This window comes from Cygnus olor, chromosome 8 (genome assembly GCF_009769625.2).
Source record: "Cygnus olor isolate bCygOlo1 chromosome 8, bCygOlo1.pri.v2, whole genome shotgun sequence".
Classification (NCBI taxonomy): domain Eukaryota; kingdom Metazoa; phylum Chordata; class Aves; order Anseriformes; family Anatidae; genus Cygnus; species Cygnus olor.
In genome coordinates, this window is record NC_049176.1 from 28,127,009 (window position 1) to 28,153,025 (window position 26,017).

A 26,017-nucleotide genomic window follows, 5' to 3' on the forward strand; every position below is an offset into this window, starting at 1 on the left:
GTGTGACACCCCCAAACAGGTGCACCCCAAGGACGCTGCCACCCTCAGGTGGGTGTCCCTCAGAGGACAGTGTCACTTTCACACAGGTGCACCCCAAAGGGGGTGCACTATAAGGAGGGTTTCACCCTAAGTAGCATCTCATGCAAGCAGGATGCATCCCGAGGCCAGCACCACCCTTAGGTTCCCAGGAGGCTGCCACCCCGAGGCAGACAAAACCCCCCAGCAAATACCACCCGAACCAGCAGCCCCCCGAAGAGGGGACACCCCAAGGCGACACCCCCCTCCAGCAGGAAGGGGGCGCATCCCGGGGAGGGCGCACCGGGCGGGCAGCGGCACCTCCGCCGGGCTCCACCCCGAGCACGGGGGGCACCTGCAGGCAGATGCACCTCGGCGAGGGTATCCCTGAGGCCGACCTCAGTCCCGGGAGGCTGCTCCCCATCCCATCCCATCCCATCCCATCCCATCCCATCCCATCCCATCCATCAGCACCGGTCGCGCCCATCCCCGCCCCCGCGCACCCAGCCCGGGTCGCCGCCGCCGCTCCCCGCTGCGCACGCCCGTTGCGCTGCGCCGTGCCGAGCCGTGCCGTGCCGAGCCGTGCAGAGAGCCGTGCCGGGCCAGCCCTGTGCATTGTGGTCCGCCGGCGGGGGGCGAAGATGGCCGAGAAGCAGAAGCACGACGGGCGGGTGAAGATCGGCCACTACGTGCTGGGCGACACGCTGGGGGTCGGCACCTTCGGCAAAGTCAAGAGCTGAGTACCGAGGGGAGGGGAGGGGGCTTGGCAGGACGGGGGGGGGGGTGCTCTCCGTGTCGTCCCGTATCGCCTCCCACCCCCCCTCCCCGGGCATCGCCCCCTCTCCGGGCTGTATCCCGGGGGCGGGCGGAGGCTGGCGCCGCGCCGGGTGGGCGCAGAGGATGGGGCGGCCCCTGCAAATTGGGGGGGGGGGGCAAGGGGCGAGGGGGCTCCGAGGTGGCCCTTTGGTAGCAGCGGTCGCGGCCGCCCCCCCGTGCCCCCAGCGGCTGCGGTGCCCCCAGCAAAACTTTGAACCGGCAGCGGGAGACCGGGGATGCGGGAGGCTGGGCGGCAGGGCCGGCGTTGCCGAGCCCTGCGTGGAAAACGGGCTGTGGGCTGCTTATCCTGCTCGCTTCGAGCCGGGGGGGTGCGAGGAAGAGGGAGAGAGAGGGGGTCTTTTTGTCGCCCCCCCGCCTCCCCGTGTGAGCAGCCCCGCGGCCAGGCAGGGCTGGGGCTCGGGAGGGGGTCCCCTGGGATTCACCCCGGAGAGGGCGACTCGAGGGGGGCACCAGCTTTGCTTTACCTGACACCAAGATGTCTCTTTTTTTCCCCTGCCAAATCTGCCATGACACGCACATTTTGTCACTGAGTCATGATATTAAAACAATAAATTTAAAAAGCTTTATAAAATTTGTTATCTAAGGGAAATGAAGAGCTGTGATTCCAGACTGCTGGTGCGGAGCATCTGCCCTGCTGGGCTGTCCCCTGCCCTGCCATGGGAGGCTGTCGCAGTGCCCAGAGGCTGCTCAGTTCAGAGATGTGCCCGCGCTCGGCGGCCGGAGTATTAAAATAAACCAAAACTGACAGCAGGGGAGAGAAAACACCTCGACCACTGGAGCTAAATCCACCTGTGACCATTAATCAGGCCCCTAAAAATATATTGCTGCGTTTAATCCCAAACCACAAATTTAGCGACTAAAGAATTATCAGAATAAATACTTCCAACAGTAAGGACTGTTTAAATCACTCCTGTATGCCAGCGGACCTCAAAAAGTGCTCCAAAGGCAATTTTTTTTCTTGCAGACCAAATTAAGCCTGCCACAAAGCCTGTTTTCCTTAGCTACCTTTCAGGAGTAGCTAGCACCAGCAGCCCCTGCGCACACATCTCCCCGCTTTGGTTAAGAACAGTTTCAAAGGCACATTTAAAATAACATTAAAGTGATTTCCAAACTCAAAGCCCTGTATGAGTAAGTAGTACCCTCTACACTTGTATATTTTTCCCATAGTATTTTGCCTGTGATGGCAGTTGGTGTTTGCCAGGTGAAATTTGGATCTGAGATTGGAAACCGAGACAAAGAAACTGCATCTCCTGTTTGTGCAGAACTGCAGCATTTTAATCTAATGGGCTTTAGAAAAGACCATATTCACCATGTTTAGCAGAAAACATGGGAGAAGCAAAGAGATTTTTTTCCTGGTTGTTTCAAGCTTTGTGTCTGTTGTGTGTAATAATTACTTCTGCACTCAGCAGGCTGGGGCAATCCATGCCGCGTTTCTTATTGCTGATGTGTTTTCTTCAACCTGCCTTGCACAAGACTTTATGAGAGGCACTTTTTTCCTGCCTTACTCTCCATGGTTAAGAAATCATAAATTGCAATTTCAATCGTTATGGTATTAAGGAAGCAGAAGCTTTGCTGTGGAAGGACGGGGGGAGGATTTAGTGGTGATGGGATGCTAACAGAGCTTGAATTTGTGGCTGGAGCTGAGGAGTCACTTCCAGCCATCAGAAACCAGAGGTATGACAGCAAAAGTCACTGCTGTCCTGTTGGGATGTTTGTTCTGCCTCAATGCTACCTGTGTCATTGGTGAATGATCCTGCCTTGATGAAAGCTAAAAGAAATGGTTACTTCCAAGCCCCTTCAGTTCCTTAATCTCCGTTATAGGAAGACCACAGAAGGCACGAGGTGAGGGGAGCAGATAGGTTGACAGATGAGAGCAGGGTTTTGGTGCTAATGCTGAAATCCCAGCTGGAAGTGGTGATGGGAATACAGCACTTGTTATGGGGAGGAAGGCGGTGGGTGTGAGTGTGGATGGACAGCAGGCCTCGGAGGAAGGCTTGGAGCTGCCACTGGTGCCACAGGGTTTTGCCAAATCCAGGGAGAGCTGGTGATAGTTATTCCCCCTGTCCTCTGGGCCCAAGACGGGATGAATTTGCAGAAAATAGAGCTGAGGTGGCTATATTGCAGATCTGGAGCTTAGGAAAGCAATGCTGGAAAGGGTGGCAGCGGGAAGGAGCAGCAGGAGGAATTGCTGCAGTGTTTCTTCTTGTGGTGTCACGCTCAGCGTCCCGGGTGGCTGCTTGGTGGTTTGTTACCCGCACTTCTTGGCCACCAAAGTGATCAATTCATGGTCCCTCAGGGACCTGCAGATCTTGGGTTATGTTTACGTCTGTTCGTAGGGCTCGAGGCAGGGTCAGGTCCCGTTTTCCATTGCTGATGAAGGACAAACCTTGTGCTGGAGGATGATCAACTAGAAGAGCCTGAACAGATGAAGGAAAGGGAGAGGAAGGGTGACAGAACATATGAGCAAGTGGCGCTGGGACAGGAGTAATACGTCATGGCTAAATATATGCTTTGGATTGATTTCATTTGTAACTTCAGGCTAAGATAAGGGCCAGCACAGCTAATAGGGAAGGAGTTTTCTCTCCCTTCCCTAAACTTTTACAGTCTTTGCGAAGTGTTTGCAAAAAATATAAGTGCTCGTGCTGTCTGAGCTGCATCAAACACGCACCCAGAGGTGGGCTTCATGGGTACCTGCTGTAAAAAGCCACGCTGTCAAGAGATCTCAGTGATTGTTTATCTTACAGTGAGCTGAGACACTATTCATCCTCATCTTTTTCTCATATAAAAATAACAAATTGAAAAGGGTCTTCTGACAGAAACTCATTCTATTATATCTTCTTGTTCTAGTAGCATCTGATACTGAAGTGTTCTTGTCCCCAGGCAGTCCCATGTGCAAGCAGATGCCATAGTGGCTGAGGACACTCGCACCACATCTGGTTTGGTGCCAGTTTTCGGAGTTTAGGGCCTCTGGTCAGTACGCAGTGCTGCTCCTCATCTCAAGGTCAAGTCTGTCTCCTCTACCTGCCCTGAAGGAGCCCTGGTCGCTGATTTTAAGCTGCGGGGGAGCTCACCGGAGCTCCCTTGCTGCTAAAAGACGAGATGTGCACCAATCCCTCTCCTAATACTGTTGCTCAGCCCTCCCCCCTCCCTGTGGGCTTTTAATCCGCGGAGCGAGGGAGAAGGAAGGAGAAGGCTCCCTCAGCACCACCATCCCAGGGACCAGGAGAGGACAAACCCATTAGCACAGAGATGGCTTTCAGCCCTGCCAAGCCTGTGGGACCTGCTGGTGTTCCCCGTGCCAGGGCTGCACCCGGTGTGTGCTGGGTTGGAAACTTAGTGAGCAGAGGGGAAAATTGTCCCTAGGGCCACATGTGGAAATTCCCATGTCCGCAGGCTGCAGCAGGAGAGACCCAAAAGGCTTAAAAGACACCCACCACATAGCAAATTATATTCTCTCTTTGTCTGTCTCAAGACGTTCGAGTAGGCTTAACAAGCCACTGGGGACCGAAACAATAATATCTCTGTATCTAATGCTTACTGTAAGCAAAAGATGGATTACAAAATAGACTGTTTATTTTTATTTATTGATGTCTTTGAACTAGAAAACCTTTGCAGAGTTGCGTGTTGTTTGTCATGGGTGGAAAGAAGATGAACTATTCTGCAGTACTTTAAAAACAATAATTATTCATTCCGGGCATGGCCTTTTTTTTTTTTTTTTTTTTTTTTTCTTCCCCAAAGCATATACTGGGGTAAGGCCAGACAGACTTGTCTTGAACAAAGGATGGCAGAGATCTGGGTCTTCTTCCTAGTTCTGCCATAAGCCACTTTGCTTTGCTGTTCCCTGGTTTCCCAAGTACTGTCTTAGTGCACTACAGTTCTTGAATGGGGCCAAATGAAGCAAGGGCAGCTTTCAAAAAAGGTTTATTGAGCTCCCAGCCATGGGGGTAGGGAAGGAGAGTGCAGAGGTATCGCAGCACAAGGGTCAACCAAGTCAAATATCTTGAATACAACTGCTGCAGTTGTTGCTCCCCCTCTGTTCTGCCTTCCCCAGCCTCCTCGGTGCAGCGTGTGCTGTGCATAAGCAATGACAACCTGGGCAAGGAGAGGTCAGTGCCTTTTGCAGGCCTACTGTTGGCCAAAGCACAGCAAGTTGGGGAGGATTTCTTGCAGTGAATGAAGAGGCAGTGCCCGGGCCAGTAAACCTGCAGCAGGCTTTTGCACCCCTTGCACACGGGCTGCTTTGCAGAGTTTTTCTCCAGCAAAGGCTCCCTGCGGCGGGGCAAGTCCAGCACTGCCCTGCTCTCCCATCCCCGAGGATCACCAGGGAAAATGCTTCCTTCGACTATTTTCAGTGCTCTCCTTGTACCACAGGGGAGGAATTACCTCCCTACTTCAGCCCTCAGCTAATCCCTAAATTGCATCCAAACTGCAAAGCTTAGTTTATTTTCATTTCATCAGGTAGCTTAAGTATTACGAGGAGTAAAATGGACATGCAAAGTGGTGCTTTAATTTTCAAGGGCAGTAAAGTGTTTTATTTTTAGGATGCTCTTATTGAGGAAAGAATCTCCAGCAGGTCTTATCTCGTGGCTAATAATAGTGACCTCGCGTGCCCCTCGTGACCTCGTGCAGTGCCAGTGCTGCCATCCGGTCCTTCTCAGGCCGCCTGCTTATGCAGTTTGCTTCTGATCAGCTCATTAAAGGCTCCAAAATTACAGACTCTAATAATGTAATACCAGCGTTCACTCATAATTATTAACTCCTTGTGCTCTATGTTGTTATTGAGGGGGTAGCATTCATAATTAGAGAGACCAGATATGTACCGTAAGCAGGTTTTACCTACAGTCTTTAGAAAGCCATCTGTACACCACCTCTTTGAGTATCACACCTTGAGATACTATGAAAGGGGTAGCTTGTGGCCAGAGAACCCTTTTGGATATAAACACCTGCCTGACGGTTTTCAAGCAGTTTCAGTAGTTTGTCCCGTTAACTTGACTATAAATTTTGTTTCCTACAACACAGAGCATTTTTTCTTTTAAAAAATAGTCTATTTGTTGATAGCAAATGGATTAAATTCTGAATTCATTTTACATTACTGATAAATTAGTGCAATTCCACCAGTAACAGTGGTGCTACTCTAGATTATGGTCACTGTTTGTCTTGATGTGTGCAGGAGATAAGCATCAATATACGTGCACCATGCGGATATTATAAAAACACATATTAAAGTTTGTATCTTTTCTACAAGCAGAATTTGCTGGAGCTCTTACTCTCCAGCGTGGTGTTCCTGCTGCTTGTCATCAAAACAAGAAGCACACTTAAGGAAGTATAAATAGAAATTCATTTTAGTAATGCAAATCCCACAGTCCTGTTTTGGGCAGGGAAAAATCTCTGTATCTGTTTTCTTAAAGAAGCGTGATGTTCTAGTTTTAAGATTTGGTTTATGAGGGATTTACTCAACCCATATGTGACAGTGGAGATTCTCTGCTGCCATTTAAATATATCTGTTTCTGATCACTGTAACCTTTTCGTGCTATAAATCCTTGCAAATTAGCTTTGGGTATGAACACCTCCAGTAACTCCCTTTGCAGATAAGTCCCCTCTTTTCTTCCTTCACTTCAATGGGAAAATAATAAAGTGAAGAGACACAAACCAACTTTTAAGCACTCAGTTATTCTTTATCCAAATTGTCTTTTTGAATAGGTCTATTGGGATTTGAATAGGTCTATTGGGATTTACAAATGTGCCAAATCTAGTTTTAAAGTCATTTATATATTGTGGCACTGATTTCTGACGTCTTAGTTAAGGCATTTTATGAAACATTGCATCATTTTGCTTCCTTTAAACCTGCTACTTTCCTGGGTGTTTGATTCCAACTTTTCTCTCTGAAAGAGGTCTAAGAAACTTAAAGAGCACCTATAGGAAAGATGAGGAAAATAAAGTCCTAATATCCAGACTACATGCAGAACACCCCAAGTTCTGTTGTTTTTTCCCTTCAAGAGTTGCTTTTTGCTTAGAAATTGTCTATCTCAGTAGCTTAAGTTGCTTATGTGAACCTTGCTTCTCTGTTTAGTGACTTTGCAATGCTCTTTTTCTATTTAGTTGGCGAACACCAGCTGACGGGGCACAAAGTGGCAGTAAAAATACTAAACAGACAGAAAATACGCAGCCTGGATGTGGTTGGGAAGATCAAACGAGAAATTCAAAACCTGAAACTCTTCCGGCACCCTCATATTATCAAACTGTAAGTACATTTTCTGCCACACATTCACCTTACTGCGCCATCTGCAACATCTTCACGTGGCGACTTGGTTTCAAGAGAAGGCTTATAGTTGTAGAGAATGTTAGGTGCGTGGTCAAGTTTTTGCATTTTAGAGCCAAATGCTCGTTTTTGAGAGTCCTCCTGCTAATTTGCCTGGGGACAAAATCAACACATTGAGAAACGATGGAAAATGTGTCTACCATTGGGAGTTTGGGCCGTTATACCAGCCATCAGACTTGTCCCTGCACCAATTTTGGCTTAGCTAAAGCTGCACAAAACATCCTCTTTTCCTTGCAGATGCCATTACAAAGCTGCATGGAGAGGATCTGTGCTTTCCTGTGTTGGGATGCTATTAGAAATTTCTGTGATTTCTCCCTTTTTTGGGTTGGTATCTCAGGACTTGAAGCTACTGAGAATCATGCCTGAGGAATTACAGAACAGCCAGGCCCTTAGAGTGAAGCATTGGCCTGAATTCAATAGGATTTATGTTTTAATGGCCTGATTATCCAGAGCTTAAAGGAACACTTTTATTTATTTATTATTTTACATAAGTTTTCAACATTGCCACTCTGATGAACCTGAATTTAAGTTGTAAATCAGCACCTGCACTCCAGCCTCTGGGATTCCTTCTCAATCCCCAGTTTGTGCAGCCAGTCCACATTAATGAGGCACTCGATAATATCTTTGGCATTTCTATAAAAGAAAGCTGTTGAATGGTAACTGCGAGGATAAGTTGACATTTAGGTCAGCCTTAAAACTGGCATGAGATATAGCAAATACCTGGGTCTTAGAGGCAAGGGAAAACAAATTCTCCCTACAGTTAAATAACTAACCATGCAGCAACTGTTGACTTTAGAGTAACTTCACAGTTCTGTGGATTTATTGGAGAACACATTGGTATTATTTTACAAAAAAGCCAGCAAGAGTCCTCAGCTGTGCATGCAGTATCCTGCAAGTCCTGCTCGTACATATATCAAACAAACTTTTAAAGCCTAGAAATTAAAACCAGTTTAAAAACATTGGTGTCCTACGGTAAATACTGCAATCCTGAAAGGCAGTGATAAAGAAAAGAGGTGAGGAGGAGACTACAGTACATAAACCTCCTCTTTCAATCCCTTGTGATGTCCCATCACTTTACATATAAATGGAAGAAATATTAGTGCTACTAATAATTTAGATGTCTGGGTGCAAAGCACTTCAGAAAAATTAAGTTGATCCTATTGATCTTTATGGAACTAACACCTGTTCACTTGCTGATCTCTGAAAATAATTTGAAATCTATTTACCAACTGTAAAAAAAAAAAAAAAAGGGGGGGGGGGTTGCAAATAATGTGTCTGAAACAGGGCACCTCGGCTGGTGCTGCTATGAAATACTACAGCTGCATTGACTGTAGCTCATCGCTGTCAGGTTCTGCCAGCTGGGAAACTGAAGTGCATTTGTGGCACTCTGGGATTGTTTAGTGGAGGTGGAGAGTAAATTCCCAAGTCAGTGGGGATACTCTTTCCCCCCACACACCTATCACTAGAATATAAAGGAGTTTAATGTTTGAAAAATAATGTTAATCTGGAGTGCTCATCTTTTTCTCTATACCTTTCCAAGGGCAGCTCCCTCTAGTGTCTAGACTTCCTTTATTTATCTTCACCATGAGGGAAACCAAATATACCCCATTCCCACCCCCATTTTAATAAAGCCTTTGTTTCTGAAGATTTTGTTGCAGATCTTAGCCAAAATGGAAATTTGAAAGTCAGGACAGGATTCTCTGGCAGAGATTTTAGAGGATTATTGAAAAGCTTGAAGGAAGAAGGTAAATCTGTAAAAGAGATTTTTTCATAGCCAAGTGAAAGATTATCCTGACTTGCCCCTTGAAATAAGAGATGGCTTTTCAGAAATGGAAAGCAATTATAAATGCAAGATCCAAGCACTGCTTATTTTAAGAGTTGATGTGACATTGATAATCTGTTAAAAGCCTTTCTATTTCTTATTATTGTTTTTTTTCCCTTGTGTTTTTGAAGGTACCAGGTCATCAGCACACCAACAGACTTCTTCATGGTCATGGAATACGTATCTGGCGGAGAATTATTTGATTACATCTGTAAGCATGGACGCGTAAGTGCCAGTACCGTGTCAGGCCAAACACTTGTGTGGGAAGAGGATGATGTTTAGAAGTAAAACGGCTGCTACAGGGAACACGGTTAAGGTTAAGGCCCAAAATAGAAGCTGCTTCACAGCAATCCCATCTGGAGCGTCTCGTACTCGCCTTGCACAAAAGTTGCGTGCCATTTTTTGCAACATTCTGTGATGTATTTCGATACGCAAACCAAAATGTCCAAGGTAACGTGTTGCTTAGTGAAAATATTTGGAAAACTACCATATATTTTTTTAATTTTTGGCTATAGATTGCCTGTCAAACCCCCCTGGTTCAGCAGCAGATTTACGTGTGTGCAGGGCATTGGAGGGGAAGAGCACTGGGTGTGGTCTCCATCCCAGTCGTTTTCCTCCTCCAGACTCCCCCTTGGCTCCACGTCAGGCTTTTTGAAGACTTTTTAAGAATGTGGCTTATCTGAACAGCATTTTCAAATGCCAGTATTCCTACTTGGTATAAATCATATGAGGAATAGGTTGAGTGCACGAAACGTGATATTATGGTTACAGAGAAAATCACTAGTGGACATCCTCGTAGATAGGGAGCAATCTCAGGACAAAGAGACAAGAATGGACTAAAATGAACATCCAGAATAAGGCTTCAGGTGAAGGATTGGTCCATTATGCATTTATTCTCTATACTACAATAAGTCAAAAAATTCACAATATTTTTTTTTAGGTTATTGCACTGGTAGGTGGAGCTAACTAATTTACGTTTTTAAGTACAGTTCTGATTTCCAGCATGTTTTGCCCACTTGGGTCTTTTCAATGACCAATTTGGATCCTTTCTGAACTCTCACATTCAGAAACTAAATTTTTCATAAAGGGAATATTTAGGAAGTCATCAGCGTAAACAGTCAGTCTCCTGATCATTTTATATGTAGATTTTCTGTCTGTAGCATCACTGCAGTGTTCCACCTTCAGTTTTTTTTTAGTTTTTTTTTTTTTCCCGAAAGCCACCTTCTCCATCTGCCCATGAGGAATTGTTCCCTGTAGCATCCTCTGCAGTGTTTTGATCTCCATATGCTGTACAACAGAGCCTGTCCCCTTGGGAAAGCAGGCCATTGCCTGATAGGTGTCACCAGTAGGTTCTCTGTGACAGCTCAGCCAAATTTAGTTTTCCAATTTCATCTCATTACCCCCGGTTCTGGACTATATCACTTGAAAACACGAGCACATTATTAAATGCCAGTGGGAAATTTGCTTCATTTGCTGCTCCTGGTTCCAGCGTGGTCACAAGCATGTTATAGTTTTGTCTCCACGCTGTGAAACAGTTTTGGCTCCTTGCTAAGGCAAACCTCCCCTCGCCAGCTCCGCAGCCTTCAGGCTGGTTTCCCCTTGCATCTGCAGGTTGAAGAGGCAGAGGCTCGACGCCTTTTCCAGCAGATTCTCTCCGCAGTGGATTACTGTCACCGACACATGGTTGTCCACCGAGACCTGAAACCGGAGAACGTGTTGCTGGACGCGCACATGAATGCAAAGATAGCCGATTTTGGTATGTGACCCCAACAGCATTCCAGAAATGCAGCCAGCTACAAGCCGCTTGCTGGAGCGTGTCTGCGTAGCACGCCTTACAAAACCCAGAGTCTGTTTTCATAACCACTAGCAGTTTCTCTACCTGAAAAGCCCACAGTTATAAACACTGGCCTCTTAGCAAAAGCAGGGATTACTTATTGTAGGCTGCTTCTGTGCTTGCATTAATAATGGAGAAGCAAGGTCATTTGCAAATCTTCACTATGTTTTATTATAATCACCTAATATAAAGATTTAGCTAATTTATGTTTAAGACAGACTCAGCGCAGTTAATTTCAGGGTGAGGTGGCTGCGTATGTTTATTTTCATGCGTGTTCTCCTTAGTATAGCCACGTGTTCTTGGCCTCACTTCATTTTCCAAGCGAATGGTAACAGGAGTCTTTAAGTGGCATTACTGTTTGAAATCCAACGTAAAAGCTGGGTTACCAGCTCAGTCCCATTCAGGCCTTTCTAGCAGTGATAAATCCTTTTAAAGATTTACAAATTTCACAACCCCACAGGATTCCCATATAAACAACACATTCTGGAGTGAATTATGTCTCTCTTCCTCTGCTAAAGAAGGCTCTGAGCTTTGCAACTCCGAGAAGCAAAGCTAGCTTGGAGTCAATATTCCTTGTATGGGTGCGAAAAGAAAATATTAGGGATTATTAAAGCAGCTCAGAGGTTTCTGCCTAAATGATGTCAAATTTTCCCCTCCACTTGCTGTATCTCTCCTCCTCTGTTGAGTCCTCTCTATTTGGACTTTCACATCAAATGTCAATATGTAGCGAACATCTTGTTTTTAGGATTGTCCAACATGATGTCAGATGGTGAATTTCTTCGCACTAGCTGTGGTTCCCCAAATTACGCAGCCCCTGAAGTCATCTCTGGAAGGTAGGACATGCCACTTCTAATCAGAACACATGTGAGTACGTGATCTTTAAATTTGCTCTTGGGATTGGAAACAGTTTTGTACATCTAGTAAAAGCAGCCGAGTGGTTCCTGTCCATGTTTTATGTTTGGGTGAATCTACTGGCAAAATATTAAGGTTTTCTTGGTTAGTACATTTCTCAATGGCTGTAATAGCAAAACATGTTTTGCTAAAGTTGTTTACTCTGGAGGAATTATTAATAGCAGATGTTTACTGTTTATATTGCTAATTAAAGAGGATGAAAATTGCTCTTTGAATGCAAATACTGAGGTTTCAGTTGGAAAGGCTCTTTCAGGCCACCCCCTTCTGTCCTGCCCACCTATAATATAAAACACAACATTAATGAGGAAAATCATTCACTAAGAGAGCAATCAGTATGCTCTTTAGTTACTTCCCTACACTGCGAAGCTCTTGTATTGAAAATCTTTGGCTTCTGGTTCCTTAAGCTAGGCTTTTTTTTTCAGTAGGTTCAGCCATCGTAGCTTTGTTTTGAATTGATGAATTGAACTGACAAAACTCCAGTGCAGTGGCATATCTAAGCTGCATCCTGCCAGTGTGCAGCAGCTGCATGCACATGGCATTTAAACTCACGCTGCAAGGCTGAGTTCAGTCTTGCCACATTGATACAGACGTGTTAACTCCTGTGTTTTTCAGTCAAGAATCTAAGCTACATAGATTTCCCTTACTCTTTCTGTAACAGCATAGTACAAATTATAAACACAGATTTTCAAATTTACAGCCCTCTGCGTGGTCTTTCAGGCTGCCTATCTCCTTTGTATCTGCCCTATACGTTTTAATCATCCTTTGCACGAGCATTAGTTTTCATAATCCAGTATATTTATACCTATAACTTTTAAATCTACATTTTGTTTAAAGTTGTGATTATGACTATTTTATGCCTGTTTACACAGGCACATGTGTTGGCAGAGTATCCTAGGAACTAGACTGGTATCCAAAACGCCTGTTGTGACTATAGCTATATATATGAAAACAAGTAAATCCTCATTGTCAAGAGGGGCACAATGCCAGAAACTCTGCTGTGATTCCAAAAAATATTAACATTATCTCTTTGTCCTTTTCAATAAAGGCCAGAAACACATTTCTTTTCAGTTCATGTAAGAGAGAAGGCACCTGGCAGATTAACAAAAAGTATTTAGTTCCTACAGGTCCTGGTATGCAGAGTGTAATCATTCCAAGGATAGAGGCAATACTGCTTATTAACAAGCAAATTAAGGAAAAAAAGCAAAATCAAACCTGCCTGTGGCACTTTTTCACTGACCACAGTGTTTCCTGCAGCCGTCCTGCATCAGGACCGCTTGGAGCATCAGTGTGGGTGACTCCTGTGACTTATACCCTTGATTTATGTGCTAAGCTGCCCTTTTCTCAAAGCTGTAACAGCATACGAGAGCTGTGTTTGTGGGGGAGAGGAATGATCTGCTGTTTCTGCCAAGGGGTAAACATGCTGCTGGGGGTGGGTATGGCAGGCTGGAGGAGGTGAGCTGCTTCCAGGACTCTGCTGCCTTGGCAGGTCCAGACCTTGGATTTCAGCGTAACTGAAGGATGCTTCATTTGGGCTTAAAAATCCAACCACTGTTCAAACAATGCGGCTACCAGCCAAACAATCCAGCCTCCTATCTACTGAAAGCTGGCACGCAGTGGCAGGACCAGGGGGTGGCTAACTGACAGGGCATTTTGAAAATGCAGACTTAACTTTGCTGCTGGTCTCAGTGGGGAAAGTCTCACACTTGAAAGCAAAGATGATAATTTGGTGCTCTGGTAGCATTCAGAGAATGACAGTGTGCACAACTGGTGCTTTTTGTATACCAGGTGTGTCTGCAGCAGAGCTTTTCAAGAGCGGCAAGTGCAGGATGATTAGGTTTCATGAACAGACCTCTGTCTTTCCATTTCCACCTCTGCATTTTGATTTTTCAGCCCCAGGGTAGCACTGCCTTCCAAAGTCTCTAAGAAAGCATCAGTTGTAGCAAAAAGCAACAAACAAATCGACCAGGAGAGCAGGAGCAAAACCCATATATTTGGGATGTCATGACGTGGTGATGCCAGGGAGCACATTAGCAGCTTGTCGGAAGCAGGAACTCTTGCATGCCAGCACACAAACTTCAACTGAAAATAAACACTCAAGAGATACAGTATCTGCTGCCACTTAATCTGCCTCGCTGAATGAATACAAATTGCTGGCTGAGTTGCCCGGCCCTGGGGGCAAAGGAACAAGCAGCCTGGCAGAGCTCCTGGAAATGGGGGTTTTGGCTTTTCCATAGGTCTGGTGGAGACACTCACATACCTGCTCCTTACGCCATGGAGGAGCGTGGTCAGCCAGCACCAGCTCTGCAGGTCATTTCCTATCACCCTTGTGTGGTTTTGGGCTTATGCAAGTTTTTAAGGCAGCTGGGCCCAGGGAAGGAGAGCGGAGTGGGAGGTGGGCAGAGGGGTGACCCCTTTCTCCTGCCCTTGTCTTCATGCAGGCTGTACGCCGGTCCAGAGGTGGACATCTGGAGCTGTGGCGTTATCCTCTACGCCCTTCTCTGTGGCACGCTGCCCTTCGACGACGAGCATGTCCCCACGCTCTTCAAGAAGATCCGGGGAGGTGTGTTTTACATCCCCGAGTACCTCAACCGCTCTGTTGCCACGCTGCTCATGCACATGCTGCAGGTTGACCCCCTCAAGCGAGCAACCATCAAGGACATCAGGTCAGCCCAGAGCGTGCTTTACAGGAGTAGTCAGCTAATCCAGCTGGGTTTTGTCCTGAGGGATTTAATTTAGGAACCCTCCTACAATGTTCTCTGCTGAAGGAGAGGTGGGTGATGATGAACCTGGGGTGGTGACTTCATTTCTCAGTGGCTTCACCAATGCATGTGAAAAAATAGGTAACTTCCTGCAATTTTATTTTTAAATATATATATATAAATAAAATTTGTGTGTGTATACATTTCCATATATATAATGCCGTATTATTGCATTATAAAAATAGCCTCAAAAATGTCTTAAAAATCCTTTGGAAAATGAGCTCTATCACACAATAATCGTAAGAACTTAATATTCACCAACCATTTTTCAGTATTTAAGAACACATCCCTCCGAATACCAGTTCAGAATAAAAGGGTAGTCAATGTATTTAGTGTCCATTCAGTAAAAAATGAAGAGGAACGCAAGAATTACTAAATTAATCTTAAAATATCTGATATAGCTTAAAATGTGAGCAAGTGCTTTATCTTTAAATGCAACATCCTTTTCTTGTGTAGTCAATGAGTGCACTGCTCATGAGCCTTTGCCAGCATGCATCACTGTGGGTATTCAAAGTAAAGGGAACAACTGTGCTCTTAGGCAGATATTTGAGCCTTCAGATATCATTAAAAGTTCATGACTGCAAATAGAACTTTGAGTAATTTTAAAAAGTTTTGTAAAACTGGAGCCCAATATGTACGTTTTATGAAGTTTATGGTAGCCATTACATGTAGCTGGTGTGATAAGCATATACATAAATGTTACAGACACTTTCAGGACTTCCAATTTTTTTTTAATATTTTTGCAATTGATGGCCTTAATTTAACCATTCAAGTAAAATCTAGATTATAAATGCCTTTTTTATCTCTTGTGTCCTTAAGACTGGAAGATTTAATTATATGATAGAGCTGCAGCGCACATGGTACGATTACAGTTGGTACGTGGCACCAAAGCTCTCTGTGGCTTTTACCCACTTAATTATCATTGACTTCATTGTAAATCCATGGGAATCGGGGGCCTGGGTAACTTTGAGGCTCAGCATCTCTGTCAGACCCATGGGGATGAAAAAGCATGAGCATCTTGTAAGTGCTGAGGTCTTGCTGCAGAGACAGGTGAGCAAGCAGCTGTGCGTCCACAGTGTTGCAGTGCTGGGGGAACCACGCAGGACCAGGTCCAGCTCCCCTTTCTGTGTCTGAAGATTAGTCCTAGCTTGACCAAGCAATCTTTGTGGGGTACATGCAGCCGCCCAATTTCTCATCCCACCCCCATGCCAGAGAGCTCATTTTCTCCATCTCCTCTCCAGTGCAAAAAATTGCCAGTTCCTCACCAAAGTGGCATCAGTGGTTACCCAGAGCTGACAGTGGCACCTCTCTGCCTTTCCCCAGGGAACACGAATGGTTTAAGGAAGAGCTGCCCAGTTACCTCTTCCCAGAGGACCCTTCCTACGACGCCACCGTCATCGACGATGACGCGGTTCGGGAGGTCTGCGAGAAGTTCGAATGCACCGAGTCAGAGGTGATGAACAGTCTGTACAGCGGCGACCCGCAGGACCAGCTGGCAGTTGCCTACCACCTCGTCATCGACAACCGGAGGATCATGAACCAGGCCAGTGAGTTCTACCTTGCCTCCAGTCCCCCCACCGGCTCCTTCATGGATGACAGCAACATGCACATCCCTCCTGGCGTGAAGCCGCACCCCGAGCGGATGCCGCCTTTGGTAGCGGACAGCCCCAAGGCACGGTGCCCTTTGGATGCACTCAACACCACAAAGCCCAAACCCCTGACTGTCAAAAAAGCCAAGTGGCATCTGGGGATCCGCAGCCAGAGCAAGCCCTACGACATTATGGCCGAGGTGTACCGTGCTATGAAACAGCTGGATTTTGAGTGGAAGGTACGAAATATGCTGTAGGGAAGTTTTCAAGGGTTATTTTCATACGATCTGAGTTGATCAGTGATGTTAGTTAAAATGATGGTCACAGCCTCACCTGTTTCCAAACAAATACCCACACCTTGTGATCATCCCTGCTAGTGCTTATTTATACCAACACACTGTGTGAAGATGCTGGCTGTGGCTCAGTATCCATGCCATTTATTTATGGCGTGAAATAAGCGTTTTCTCCCTGAATGCCCTAAGCCTCTGGCTGGAAAGATAATTCTGCCTTGTTTAGCTGTGGGGATAAGAGGAGCTGGTTACATTTCTAATTTTAGTGGCTAATTCCTTGCAAGGTCATCTCGAGTGCTCCCAAGAAAAGCAACTCCCATTATTTCTGCTTGGGTCATTGCAGCCACATGTCCTGAAATAGCACGATACGTGTTCCCTTATTCCTTCTTACATGGTGATTTCGCAGTGATGGGCAGCTAAGCTCCACCACACTCTTCTCTCACTCCCCTCTCTTCAAAAGAACAGGGAGAGAAAATATGATGAAAAAAGCTCATGGGTAGAAGTAAGGACAAGGAGAGCACTCACCAATTACTGTCACAAGCAAAAGAGACTCAGTGTACAGAGATTAATGTAATTTATTGCGTTTTACTAACAGACTAGAGCCGTTGGAACTAAAAACGAACTAAAAACACCTTCTCCCCATCCACCCTCTTCTATCTTCTCCCCCCGAGCGGCGTAGGCGTATGGGGAATGATGGGGGCTGCGGTCAGTCCCTGACGCTTTGTCTCCACTGTTCCTTCATGGTCACTCTCTGCCCCTGCTCCATGTGGGGTCCCTCCCACGGGATGCCGTCCTTCCCGAACTGATCCTACAGGGGCTGCCCACAGGCAGCAGCTCTTCAAGAACTGAACCAACATGGCTCCGTACCACAGGGTCCATCCGTCAGGAGCAAACTGCTCCAGCACGGGTCCCCCATGGGCAGCAGCAGCTCCCCCCAGCGCCCCTGCTCCTGCGTGGGCTCCTCTCCACAGGCTGCAGCTCCGGCCCGGGGCCTGCTCCTGTGGGGGCTCTCCATGGGCCGCAGCCTCCTCCAGGCCACGTCCACCTGCTCCACCAGGGGCTCCTCCACGGGCTGCAGCATGGAGATCTGCTCCATGTGGGACCATGCAGCCCCCCCCGCTACCAAAACCTTGCCATGTAAACCTACTGCATCATAAAAGAGGCCCAGAAGAGAGGCTGGGGTGTTTTGGGGGCAGAAGCCATGCTGAAGCTGTTTGTATCATTGATGTGGTGGCATTTTCCTTGACAGAGCTGAAACGGTGACCAGATGTATTTCCAGACAGCTTCCATGGTTTAGGGCTGAGCTTCTTGAAGCCTGATTTAAACCCAGATGACATTTTAATTGATAATATTTGCTTCAGATATTTCTGCAGAGGTACGCAGCATTTGATCACAATCTTTTTCACATTCAGATGAGTAAACCCATGAGTGAGTCCTCACTATTACTACTGGGCCCAACTTCCTAAAACTCGTTGCAGTCATGGGTGTGAGCTCTTCTGGCCTTTTGCTGCAGCCTTCTGCAAGCATCAGGACCAAGACAGGAGAATTTCTGACTAGGTCTTCATCACCAGAGTCAATACTCTTCTCATTCCAGGTCCGGAGGGTTTTGCAGGTTGAATGTCACACTTCAGCACTTGGAAAATGCCCAGCTTCTGTGCCCATACAGCTTTGTTCCTTCAAGCATGCTGGCACACCTTCCTTCTTCTCGCTCAGTAGCGAGCATCTGCCTGCAGGAAATGCTGCTTGCGTTTGGTAGCTGCATCCCAGCTTGGTCCCAGGCTTTCATCAAAGCCTCGTATCTCCTCCTTATTTTGATAATATTGTTATGTATTTAAAGCTACGTAGCGCCCAGAAGCCTGATTTCATGGCACCAGTGAGGAGATGGACTGTCTCCAGATGCACATGCCTACAAGAGCCAGACATTTGTTAGCTGCATGGTTTTGCGGACAGCTAACAAACCTAACGTATTTCTGGTGTAGCTTTGCGAAGCGACTCAGCCAAACGCCTTTATGGAGGCAGTGGAGCTTTTTTCGTACAAGGAGGTTTCACAATAGTCCTTTCCACCCTAAGAATAACTTCATCTGTGGCTCTTAGTCAAAATAGCTCTCCCATCCATGCAATCGCTTCATAAATATAGCACAGAGAAAAGATCTCATTGCAAATGGGATGCAGCAGATTGTAGGGTGGGAAGTGTCAAGAGAAAATGCGTAGCACAGCTCAAGACTGATTCACGAACACTGAGTTTAGCCGTCCTGATGGGAGAGGTTTCTGTTCCCCACCATCCAGCCTCCCCAGCTTTCCCAGGCACAGTCCTCGTATGCGAGTGTGCGAGTGGCCTTGTGGCTCATTTGGCCATTGCAGCTGTTGAGGGAGCAACAATGTCAGCTTGGTGCCTGGCAGACAGGCTGCAAAGGCTTCGTCTGTCAGCAGGGCTGGTGAATCAGAGCCCCAAGAAGCATTTTTAAAAACAACTTCTAAGAGGAAATGATATGAAGCCATTTGCTTAATTTTTTTTAAAAATAATCTTTTCAGAAGCTGTTGTGTTGGTTTCATTTCCCTCAAAAGGTGTCTTGCTAGTGTTTAGGAAAAAAATAAGGATTCTTCTTGCTCCCTTGAATGGTATTCCTTAAAGCCAGTTGCCCGTTGCAGGTGGTGAACTCCTACCATCTCAGAGTGCGCAGAAAGAACCCAGTGACGGGCAACTACGTGAAAATGAGTCTGCAGCTGTACCAGGTGGACAACCGCAGCTATCTCCTGGACTTCAAAAGCATTGATGGTAAGTGGGAAATGGTGCAATGCGAGATGTAAAACATACAAAATGGCAAGTTTGGTGGTTTGGAAGAAAAATAATCATTCTTTCCATTCCCGAATGCTTTTGTAGCACACAGTGCTGTTTCTAAGTCAGTTAGAATTGTAATCATAAAATATCTAAAGTTGGAAGGGACCCACAAGGATCATTGAGTCCAACTCCTAAAGCCCTTCAGATCCATTTGTCTCCACTACTATTACTAGTTCCTTAGCAAACATGTTAGGGGTACCAAACTAATGCTGTGTTTTATTTTTTCTTGCCCTTTTTTTTTTTTTTTTTTGCCTTCAAGACGAGGTGATGGAGCAGAGGTCCGGCTCATCCACTCCGCAGCGCTCATGCTCTGCCGCAGGGTTGCACCGGCCGAGACTGAGCATTGATGCCGCAGCAGCCACCGAGTGCCAGTCGCTGATGGGGTCCCTGAGCGGCTCCTTCGTGGGCAGCATCCCCTCGGTGCCCCCACGCCTGGGCAGCCACACCATGGACTTCTTTGAGATGTGCGCCAGCCTGATCATGGCCCTGGCTCGCTGAGCCAGGCACCAGTCCCCCAGCACATGGTATCGCACTGTGAGAATCGGGTCCGACGTGGCCGTTCCTTCTTTCTTCTTCTTTCTTTGTCCTCCTCACCGCTCCATAGCCTGTGACACAGAACCAATTCCTTTTTTAAAAGATCCAAAATGTACTCCTTTGTACTCTCAAAGGATCCAGTCCCCTCTAACAAGGCACTGAGGAAATCAGGAATAACTTAATTTCACTAGTTAGACCAGGGTGAAGTGTATACAACGAGCTTTTTTTTCCTAGTGAACCAAATGGGAAACGTGGGCATGGATTTGAAGTAGCAAACCTATCACTGACTTTTTGGTAGACACCTCCCTCCTGGTTGATCCTGAATTCACAGAGCTGTGGCCAAGCATCTCTTTGTACAAAAAACATAGCGTGCAGCGAGGTTCATGTTGTACCCCCTGTGCTGCCCAGAGCAGGGGGAGGATGGGGCTGAGCCTCTGGCAATGCTTTCCTCCTAAAACCAGCAGCTGCTGAAGTGCTGCTGCACTGTTGTGGTGTGCCATCCCACCCTCTGTTCTTTTTCCCCTACTAAAGAAGTGTGAGGGGTAGGATGTGCAAAGCTCCCATTGCAGATGTGGGGCAGGATGCTGCCGAGCCCCCCCCCAAATCCAGTGCTCTGCCCACAATGTTCTCATGGAGGGAGAGCTTCCCTGTACACTTGAGAGCCAGCAGTGTGGCCCTGGCACATTTACCTTTCACCTTTCCTGTAGGAAGCTTTTGGCCATCGTCACCGCCCCAAAACATCTGCCAAAGCCGCCTGCCTTCGCCCGTCGGAGGATCTGAGAACAAAGAGCTCTGCTGTCCTGATGCTGAAGGGGCTGGGACCTCGCCGCTCCGTGGAGAAGGCAGGGATATCTTGAACGTTTCACTGTTCCTTTACTATCTGAAGGATAGGATTTTATACTTTAAGACAAACTGTGGGGATTTTTAAGGTTAAAATTCTTGTTATTTGAGGGTAAACTCTAGTGCATGTGTGACGACTTCTTTGTTTAAAAGAGTTACTACTTCTCATCGCGTAGGCTTAATCTCATGGACAGCGTTGGCATCTGCTTGGCTTTGCTATGGTATTTAATTCCATTTACTTGATTGCGAAGGAACATAATAGGCTAATCAGTCAAGGAACAAATGCTTTATGAAAACTTTGCCAAAAAATCCTGGGTGGTTTTTTTCATACTTTTTTGGTTTTGTTTTAAGAAACAAAACAAAGGAGAACCAATGTTACTGGTCCCAGGAATGTGGTCATTTGATGTTTAAAAAAAAAAAATCCATTTTTTTTGATAGCCTCTTATGACCCTAGATGGTTTTTGCTAGGAATTGTTTCTTTTGTACAGTTGCACTTTAATTTATACTTTCTGAAAGTTTCTATGAGAAGCAAGGAAGAGAAAGACACGTTAAGCCTTTTGTACTAATCATTTTAGGTAATGAAGACAAATACGGGATATTTTTGCCATCTACTGGCAGTTAAGTGGACGTTTTCAACTTGAAGTCCCTTTTTTTAACAAACACAAAATTGCCTTACTTTTGTTACAGATTACACTTTGATTCTCACTAGTGTGAATTTCCAGCTCCGTTTTTTCCAGAAGCCGCACAAAGTAGAAAGCTGCCAAAAACCCATCCATTTTGCTGTTAAGTTCTCATATGCAGAATCCAACACAGCAGTGTTTGGATTACAAACCTGACAGCAGAACAATTTTGTTTTTAAAAGAAACACTGGAAATATTTGTAGTACTCCTAGGTTTTGTAATAAGCTTTTATTATATTATTCTTATGAAATAAATACTCTGGGGTGAGGAATGGCTTTGACAGCCTGCCTGGTGGCTGTCAGGTGACGCACGTCTCCTGTGCTCTGGTATAAGAAAGAACAGAGAATCCAGAATCCTGCATACAAAAAAAAGAAAGCCCTAGAGCCAAATCTGGCCAGCATCTTGCTCCTTAGGAGCTTTTGGATCAGTGCTGAGATGCCAGCAAAGGTTGGGCAAACAGATCTGGATGTTTTAGGTGCTGGAGATAAGCTCCTCGGAAAGGAGCAGGAGAGGGTGGCCGAGTGGCTGCAGGTACAGACAGGAATTCCCATCGAGGAAACAATTAGGAATCTCCGTGTCCTGCTCCCTGCTGTGAAGTATATTTGTAATGTAAAAGGCTGTTTAAGTCATCACTCACAATTTAGCATCTTGCCAAGGCACTTGTCCTGGAAACAACTGTGGCCCAGCTGATAATGGGCTCGTGCATTAGATGTAATCTGTATTTCAGAAGTGTGTAGATGTACTGATGTCTTGCCTTAAAATTACACTTGTCCTCTGGGATTTCCTACCCCGCAGGACTAGTAGTGTTAAGCAGCAGCACGTTCCCTAAGGAAGAAATAAGTGCTTCCTGGAGGCACGTGGGATTTTTAGGTGGTAGGATAAGACCTTGTGGCACTTTGCATCTTCTCAGACCCATGCAAACATTAACTAAACGTATGGATCTGCAAAACCAGTCCTGCCAAAAAGGCAACAAGAGTGTCTCAGGTTTCCATATGGAGAAAAGCAAAGAGACGAAGCTACTCTCAGCAGAGGCATTGCAGCAAGTAGGTCGGGTGGTAAGCATGTAGAGCTCCAGCCCAGAGCTGGTGGAAGGACCTCAGCGAACAGATCGGATTAAACTCTCCATTAAACAGCCTTACCTAAATCCATGCTGCATTTGGAGATGTTCTGAGACATTTCATCATTTTTATTTTTTTTTTAACTTTCAAATAGGCTGTTTTCTGGTTCCCAGAAGCAAAGAAACTACTGACCTCCAGATATGCTTTCTGGAGGAAAAGTTTGTTTTACACTGTTACACTGTGGTCCAGTGTTTGAGTTATACTGGTACGTGCACGACCATTAGGAAAAGCAGGGTAGATGTATTTGAAGTAAACAAACTTGAATTCCTCCAAGTGCAATTCTTCATAAGCCACTGGACAGCTGTGCTTTGCAAGCCACAGATTCACCCGAATATTGCTTCAGCCCAACCGGGAGAGAGACACCATGCAGAGGTCAGTTAGGCTCCAGCATTAACCTCCAGCTCCTGGTTGAGTTAATTCAGAAATAGCTTGTAATGTACTAGTTGGCAAATATATATATGTGTATATTATATACGCAGGGGCAGTTTGGGTCTCAGGAGTTGGAGCTAAGCAGGCAAAGGCAGCGGGAGGTTTTTGTTTAATAGGTTAGAAGTGCACATGCAGCGTGTGTCCAGTTTAGCTTTCCAGAAGGTGTGTACAAGCACAGGGATGTGGGCAGTGTTGTAAAAAGTGAAGCAACTGGTTCGTATCTGTTGTATATACATTATTTTTTGTGATTATAATGCCAAATCATATCAGAATAGATGAAGTCTGAACAAAGTAACTGTTCTGTCTACTCCGTTTTGTTTTACTGCTCTTTACCATCAGTCTTTTGTGCACCCATGTAGAAGGAAGAGAGACCCTAGCACAGGACATGAAATCGTGCCTTCAACACACATTAGGACTGCTGGAAACTGCAGCTTTATTTCCCGAGGTGCACAAATCCCACAGCTCACGCAGAATCGTACCGGTGAGACATGCAGGCCATGTTCCTGAATACTTGAAGTACCATTTGTTGTGCAGTTGGTTTTCTTTTTTTTTTTTGTATTGGTTCAGAGAGGGATGGGGGGAAGAATCTCACATCCGTCCCTTCAGGTGAGCCAAACAAATTCCTGCTCCAGCTTCTGTAGTGTTTTATTTTAAAGTTTTAGGATTCATTTTTGTGTAACTATTTACAGCCACCTTTCTTAAGGTCTTACTTTGATATGGACCCTCCACTTAGTGCTTTCCTTTGGCTTCCTGAGTCCTTCCCTCATCGATTTCTCTTCATCATTTACTTATAAAAAGGCAACAGCTTCCTATAATTCTGAATTTCCAGTCTGCCTCTTGGGACATGGATTTAAGGTTCATTCGGAGGTTTCTCTCTCCATGCCTGAAAGATGAACTGATTTTCAGAATTCCCACATTATTCCTGTTGACCAAACACTGACTTTTGCAGCAGAACTGATGCTGCGCATACGTAACTTATCTTTGCTAGTTTTAAGCATCAAAATTAGACAGTCAGAACTCTGGATACAAAGCTTGTTGTTTAGTGTTACAAAAACAGTCTGTTTCCGACAAAAAGCCTTGAAATTCTTGCTGAAGCTGCCTTAATTTAAAAAAAAAATAATTTGTAAGACTCATCTCTAAGTTTTTTTTTCAAGTTTTGTAATAGTTTATTTATCCTCATCTCACAAAGCTGTGAAGTAGATACTGTAGACATGGTAACATTTATTCTTGTTGCTGAAAGCATGTTCATATGTTCTGTATCATGTTATATTCATGTGTTTTGTACCTCAATGCATTTGTTTTTTTTCTTTTAGAGTGCAAAGCAAAACTGAATCCCAGGACGACTGTAGTACCCATGGCCCAGCATCTCTGGGCAGACAATCCTCACCTCTGAGATAGGAACCAGACTAGCCCATTGCAAGGTTTGGTTTGGATTATAAAGAATATTTATGATTTTTCTTCTGCTAAGATGCTGAACTTTAAAAAGCTCTGAGTATAAGCATCTCTTCAAACGTATCATTAACATGAAGCTCAGAAGAGAATACTAAGTTCTATGACTACTCCATCCTTCTTGACATTTTGTACTTTGTCAACTAATCAGGAAGGTTGTGTTGACTGGTTCACTGAAATTGAGATTTATTTCTGGGTATAGCCTTTGTGGAAGGGCACAGAGCTTGGGTTCAGTTTTGGCCTTTGTACAAGTAACTGTGCATTAGATAATCACAAAGAAGTCTTTTACCTTCTGTTGGTGGTGTGGAAAGTGGTTCTCAGTGTACTGCACTGCATGTGATAGCTGTTTCCATGGTTGACATTTGCACTTTAATAAACTCAGAGACAAAAAGAGACAGTAGCAACAACTCCTTGAAACTTACTGGCTGGGTGAAGGGGCAGAGAAGAGTGTTAAAATACCTGAGTGCGTAACAAAAACAGCTTTCCCAACCCAGAATGCACACCATGAGCCTGGCCCACAAATTTTTCTCCCATTTTAACATGCATCTAGTGGAGCTGATGGACCTGTCCTGAGTCAGATCTTGACTTCTTACGTAAAAGCACAGAAACAAATATTTTAAAGGTATTTTGCAAAAATAAGAAGAGCTTGGAGGAAAAACTGGGGGCTAGTTCACGTATGCCTGTGATACAGAGGGATGTAAATTCAATTAAAGTACAAAGCTGCAGTGGCTGCTCCATCTTCATCCCTATCTGCAGTCTCCTTTAGTCACAATTTCTGTGATAGAAGGGGCTTTAAGACATGCCAGGTCTCCCTCATATTCAGCAGATCAGAAATGTTAGCACAATGATTTCCATATTGAAAAGAAATGTGGGGTTGAAATTCTGAATTTTGATTTGTTCAGGATATACCAGCAAGGCTATGAAAAAAAAAAAAGGAAAACTTTATTTTCCTAAACAGTATCTTGACCTAAGTATAGCCGATGTGTGGTTTAATTGAGGAAATCTAATTTAAGTTGCTATATGTAAAGCATTTGGTATTGTCTTAAGTCAACCCCTATCAGGTACTTTCCCTCTGTACATGTGTTGGAACCTGGCCATGAAGAAAAATAGTTTTAAGTGCATTGCAAGGCTTCCATGCGTTATCCAAGCTGCTTGCTGCAGCCAGCATCAGCACAACCCTTTGTGTTTCACCTCGAAGGAAGAGAATTGGCACATGCAGCTAATGCAAGACTCGCCTATTGCATCCACTGGGTGCATTGTTAACACGTGAGGACTTGGTGAGGACATCCCAGGTGAGCTAGCCTGGGATGGGGAGAAAGCAGGCAAGAGGAGGGTGTTTTCCCTAAATATCCTAAATATTGCCATGCAAGAGAGCCCAAAAGTAAGCTTGCATCTCCACAGCCTCCATCGGGACTGTTCCCCAGGAAGGCCGGGGGTGAAGGACACATGCCCCTGGGCTGCTCTGCAGCCAAGGACGCACTCCAGCTCCCTGGTTGTCCATCTCCGCTAGAGAAGTCTAAATATTTGGGCTGGCAAGCCTGCAGAGCTGCGCATGCTTGAAGGGGGGTTGGGGTTTTATTTTGTTGGTCTTTTTTTTTTTCCAGGGTGGATGCAGGCCAACACACTTAATAGTAACCACATGGTAAAATAAATAAGAATGCCTGTATAGACTTTAAAGTAAATGTTAAATATTTGCTCTGTTGTTCTGATCTCTTCGATGCCAGATTTCAAATGGCCCTGTGGCAAACAGC

General features: G+C 45.4%; 1 protein-coding gene across 5 annotated transcripts; it reads left to right on the top strand.

Moving 5' to 3' along the window:
* Window positions 1-500: 500 nt before the first annotated feature.
* On the top strand, window positions 501-24,883 carry PRKAA2 (protein kinase AMP-activated catalytic subunit alpha 2). Of its 5 annotated transcripts, XR_005822034.1 has the most exons (11): window positions 501-750; window positions 6,952-7,093; window positions 9,125-9,218; window positions 10,605-10,749; window positions 11,573-11,660; window positions 14,178-14,402; window positions 15,822-16,326; window positions 19,027-19,153; window positions 19,476-20,592; window positions 23,177-23,298; window positions 24,131-24,881. XR_005822034.1 is itself a non-coding variant. In XM_040565541.1 (10 exons), the coding sequence occupies exons 1-9, from the start codon at window positions 657-659 to the stop codon at window positions 19,712-19,714; spliced, it is 1,659 nt and encodes a 552-aa protein (XP_040421475.1). In that variant the 5' UTR covers window positions 501-656; the 3' UTR covers window positions 19,715-19,750; window positions 20,458-23,853. The 5 variants fall into 5 exon arrangements, 3 of the variants coding, with proteins under 3 accessions (XP_040421475.1, XP_040421474.1, XP_040421473.1); XR_005822033.1 differs by having other exon boundaries at window positions 19,476-23,298; window positions 24,131-24,883; XM_040565541.1 differs by lacking the exon at window positions 24,131-24,881 and having other exon boundaries at window positions 19,476-19,750; window positions 20,458-23,853.
* The last annotated feature ends 1,134 nt before the right edge of the window (window positions 24,884-26,017 follow it).

Bases quoted from the DNA above. Each gene is read 5' to 3' on its own strand.
- PRKAA2 (XM_040565539.1), top strand. From the start codon at position 657: ATGGCCGAGAAGCAGAAGCACGACGGGCGGGTGAAGATCGGCCACTAC. The intron at 751-6,951 runs GCTGAGTACCGA...TTTTCTATTTAG, and splicing joins CACCTTCGGCAAAGTCAAGA to TTGGCGAACACCAGCTGACG. The intron at 7,094-9,124 runs GTAAGTACATTT...GTGTTTTTGAAG, and splicing joins CACCCTCATATTATCAAACT to GTACCAGGTCATCAGCACAC.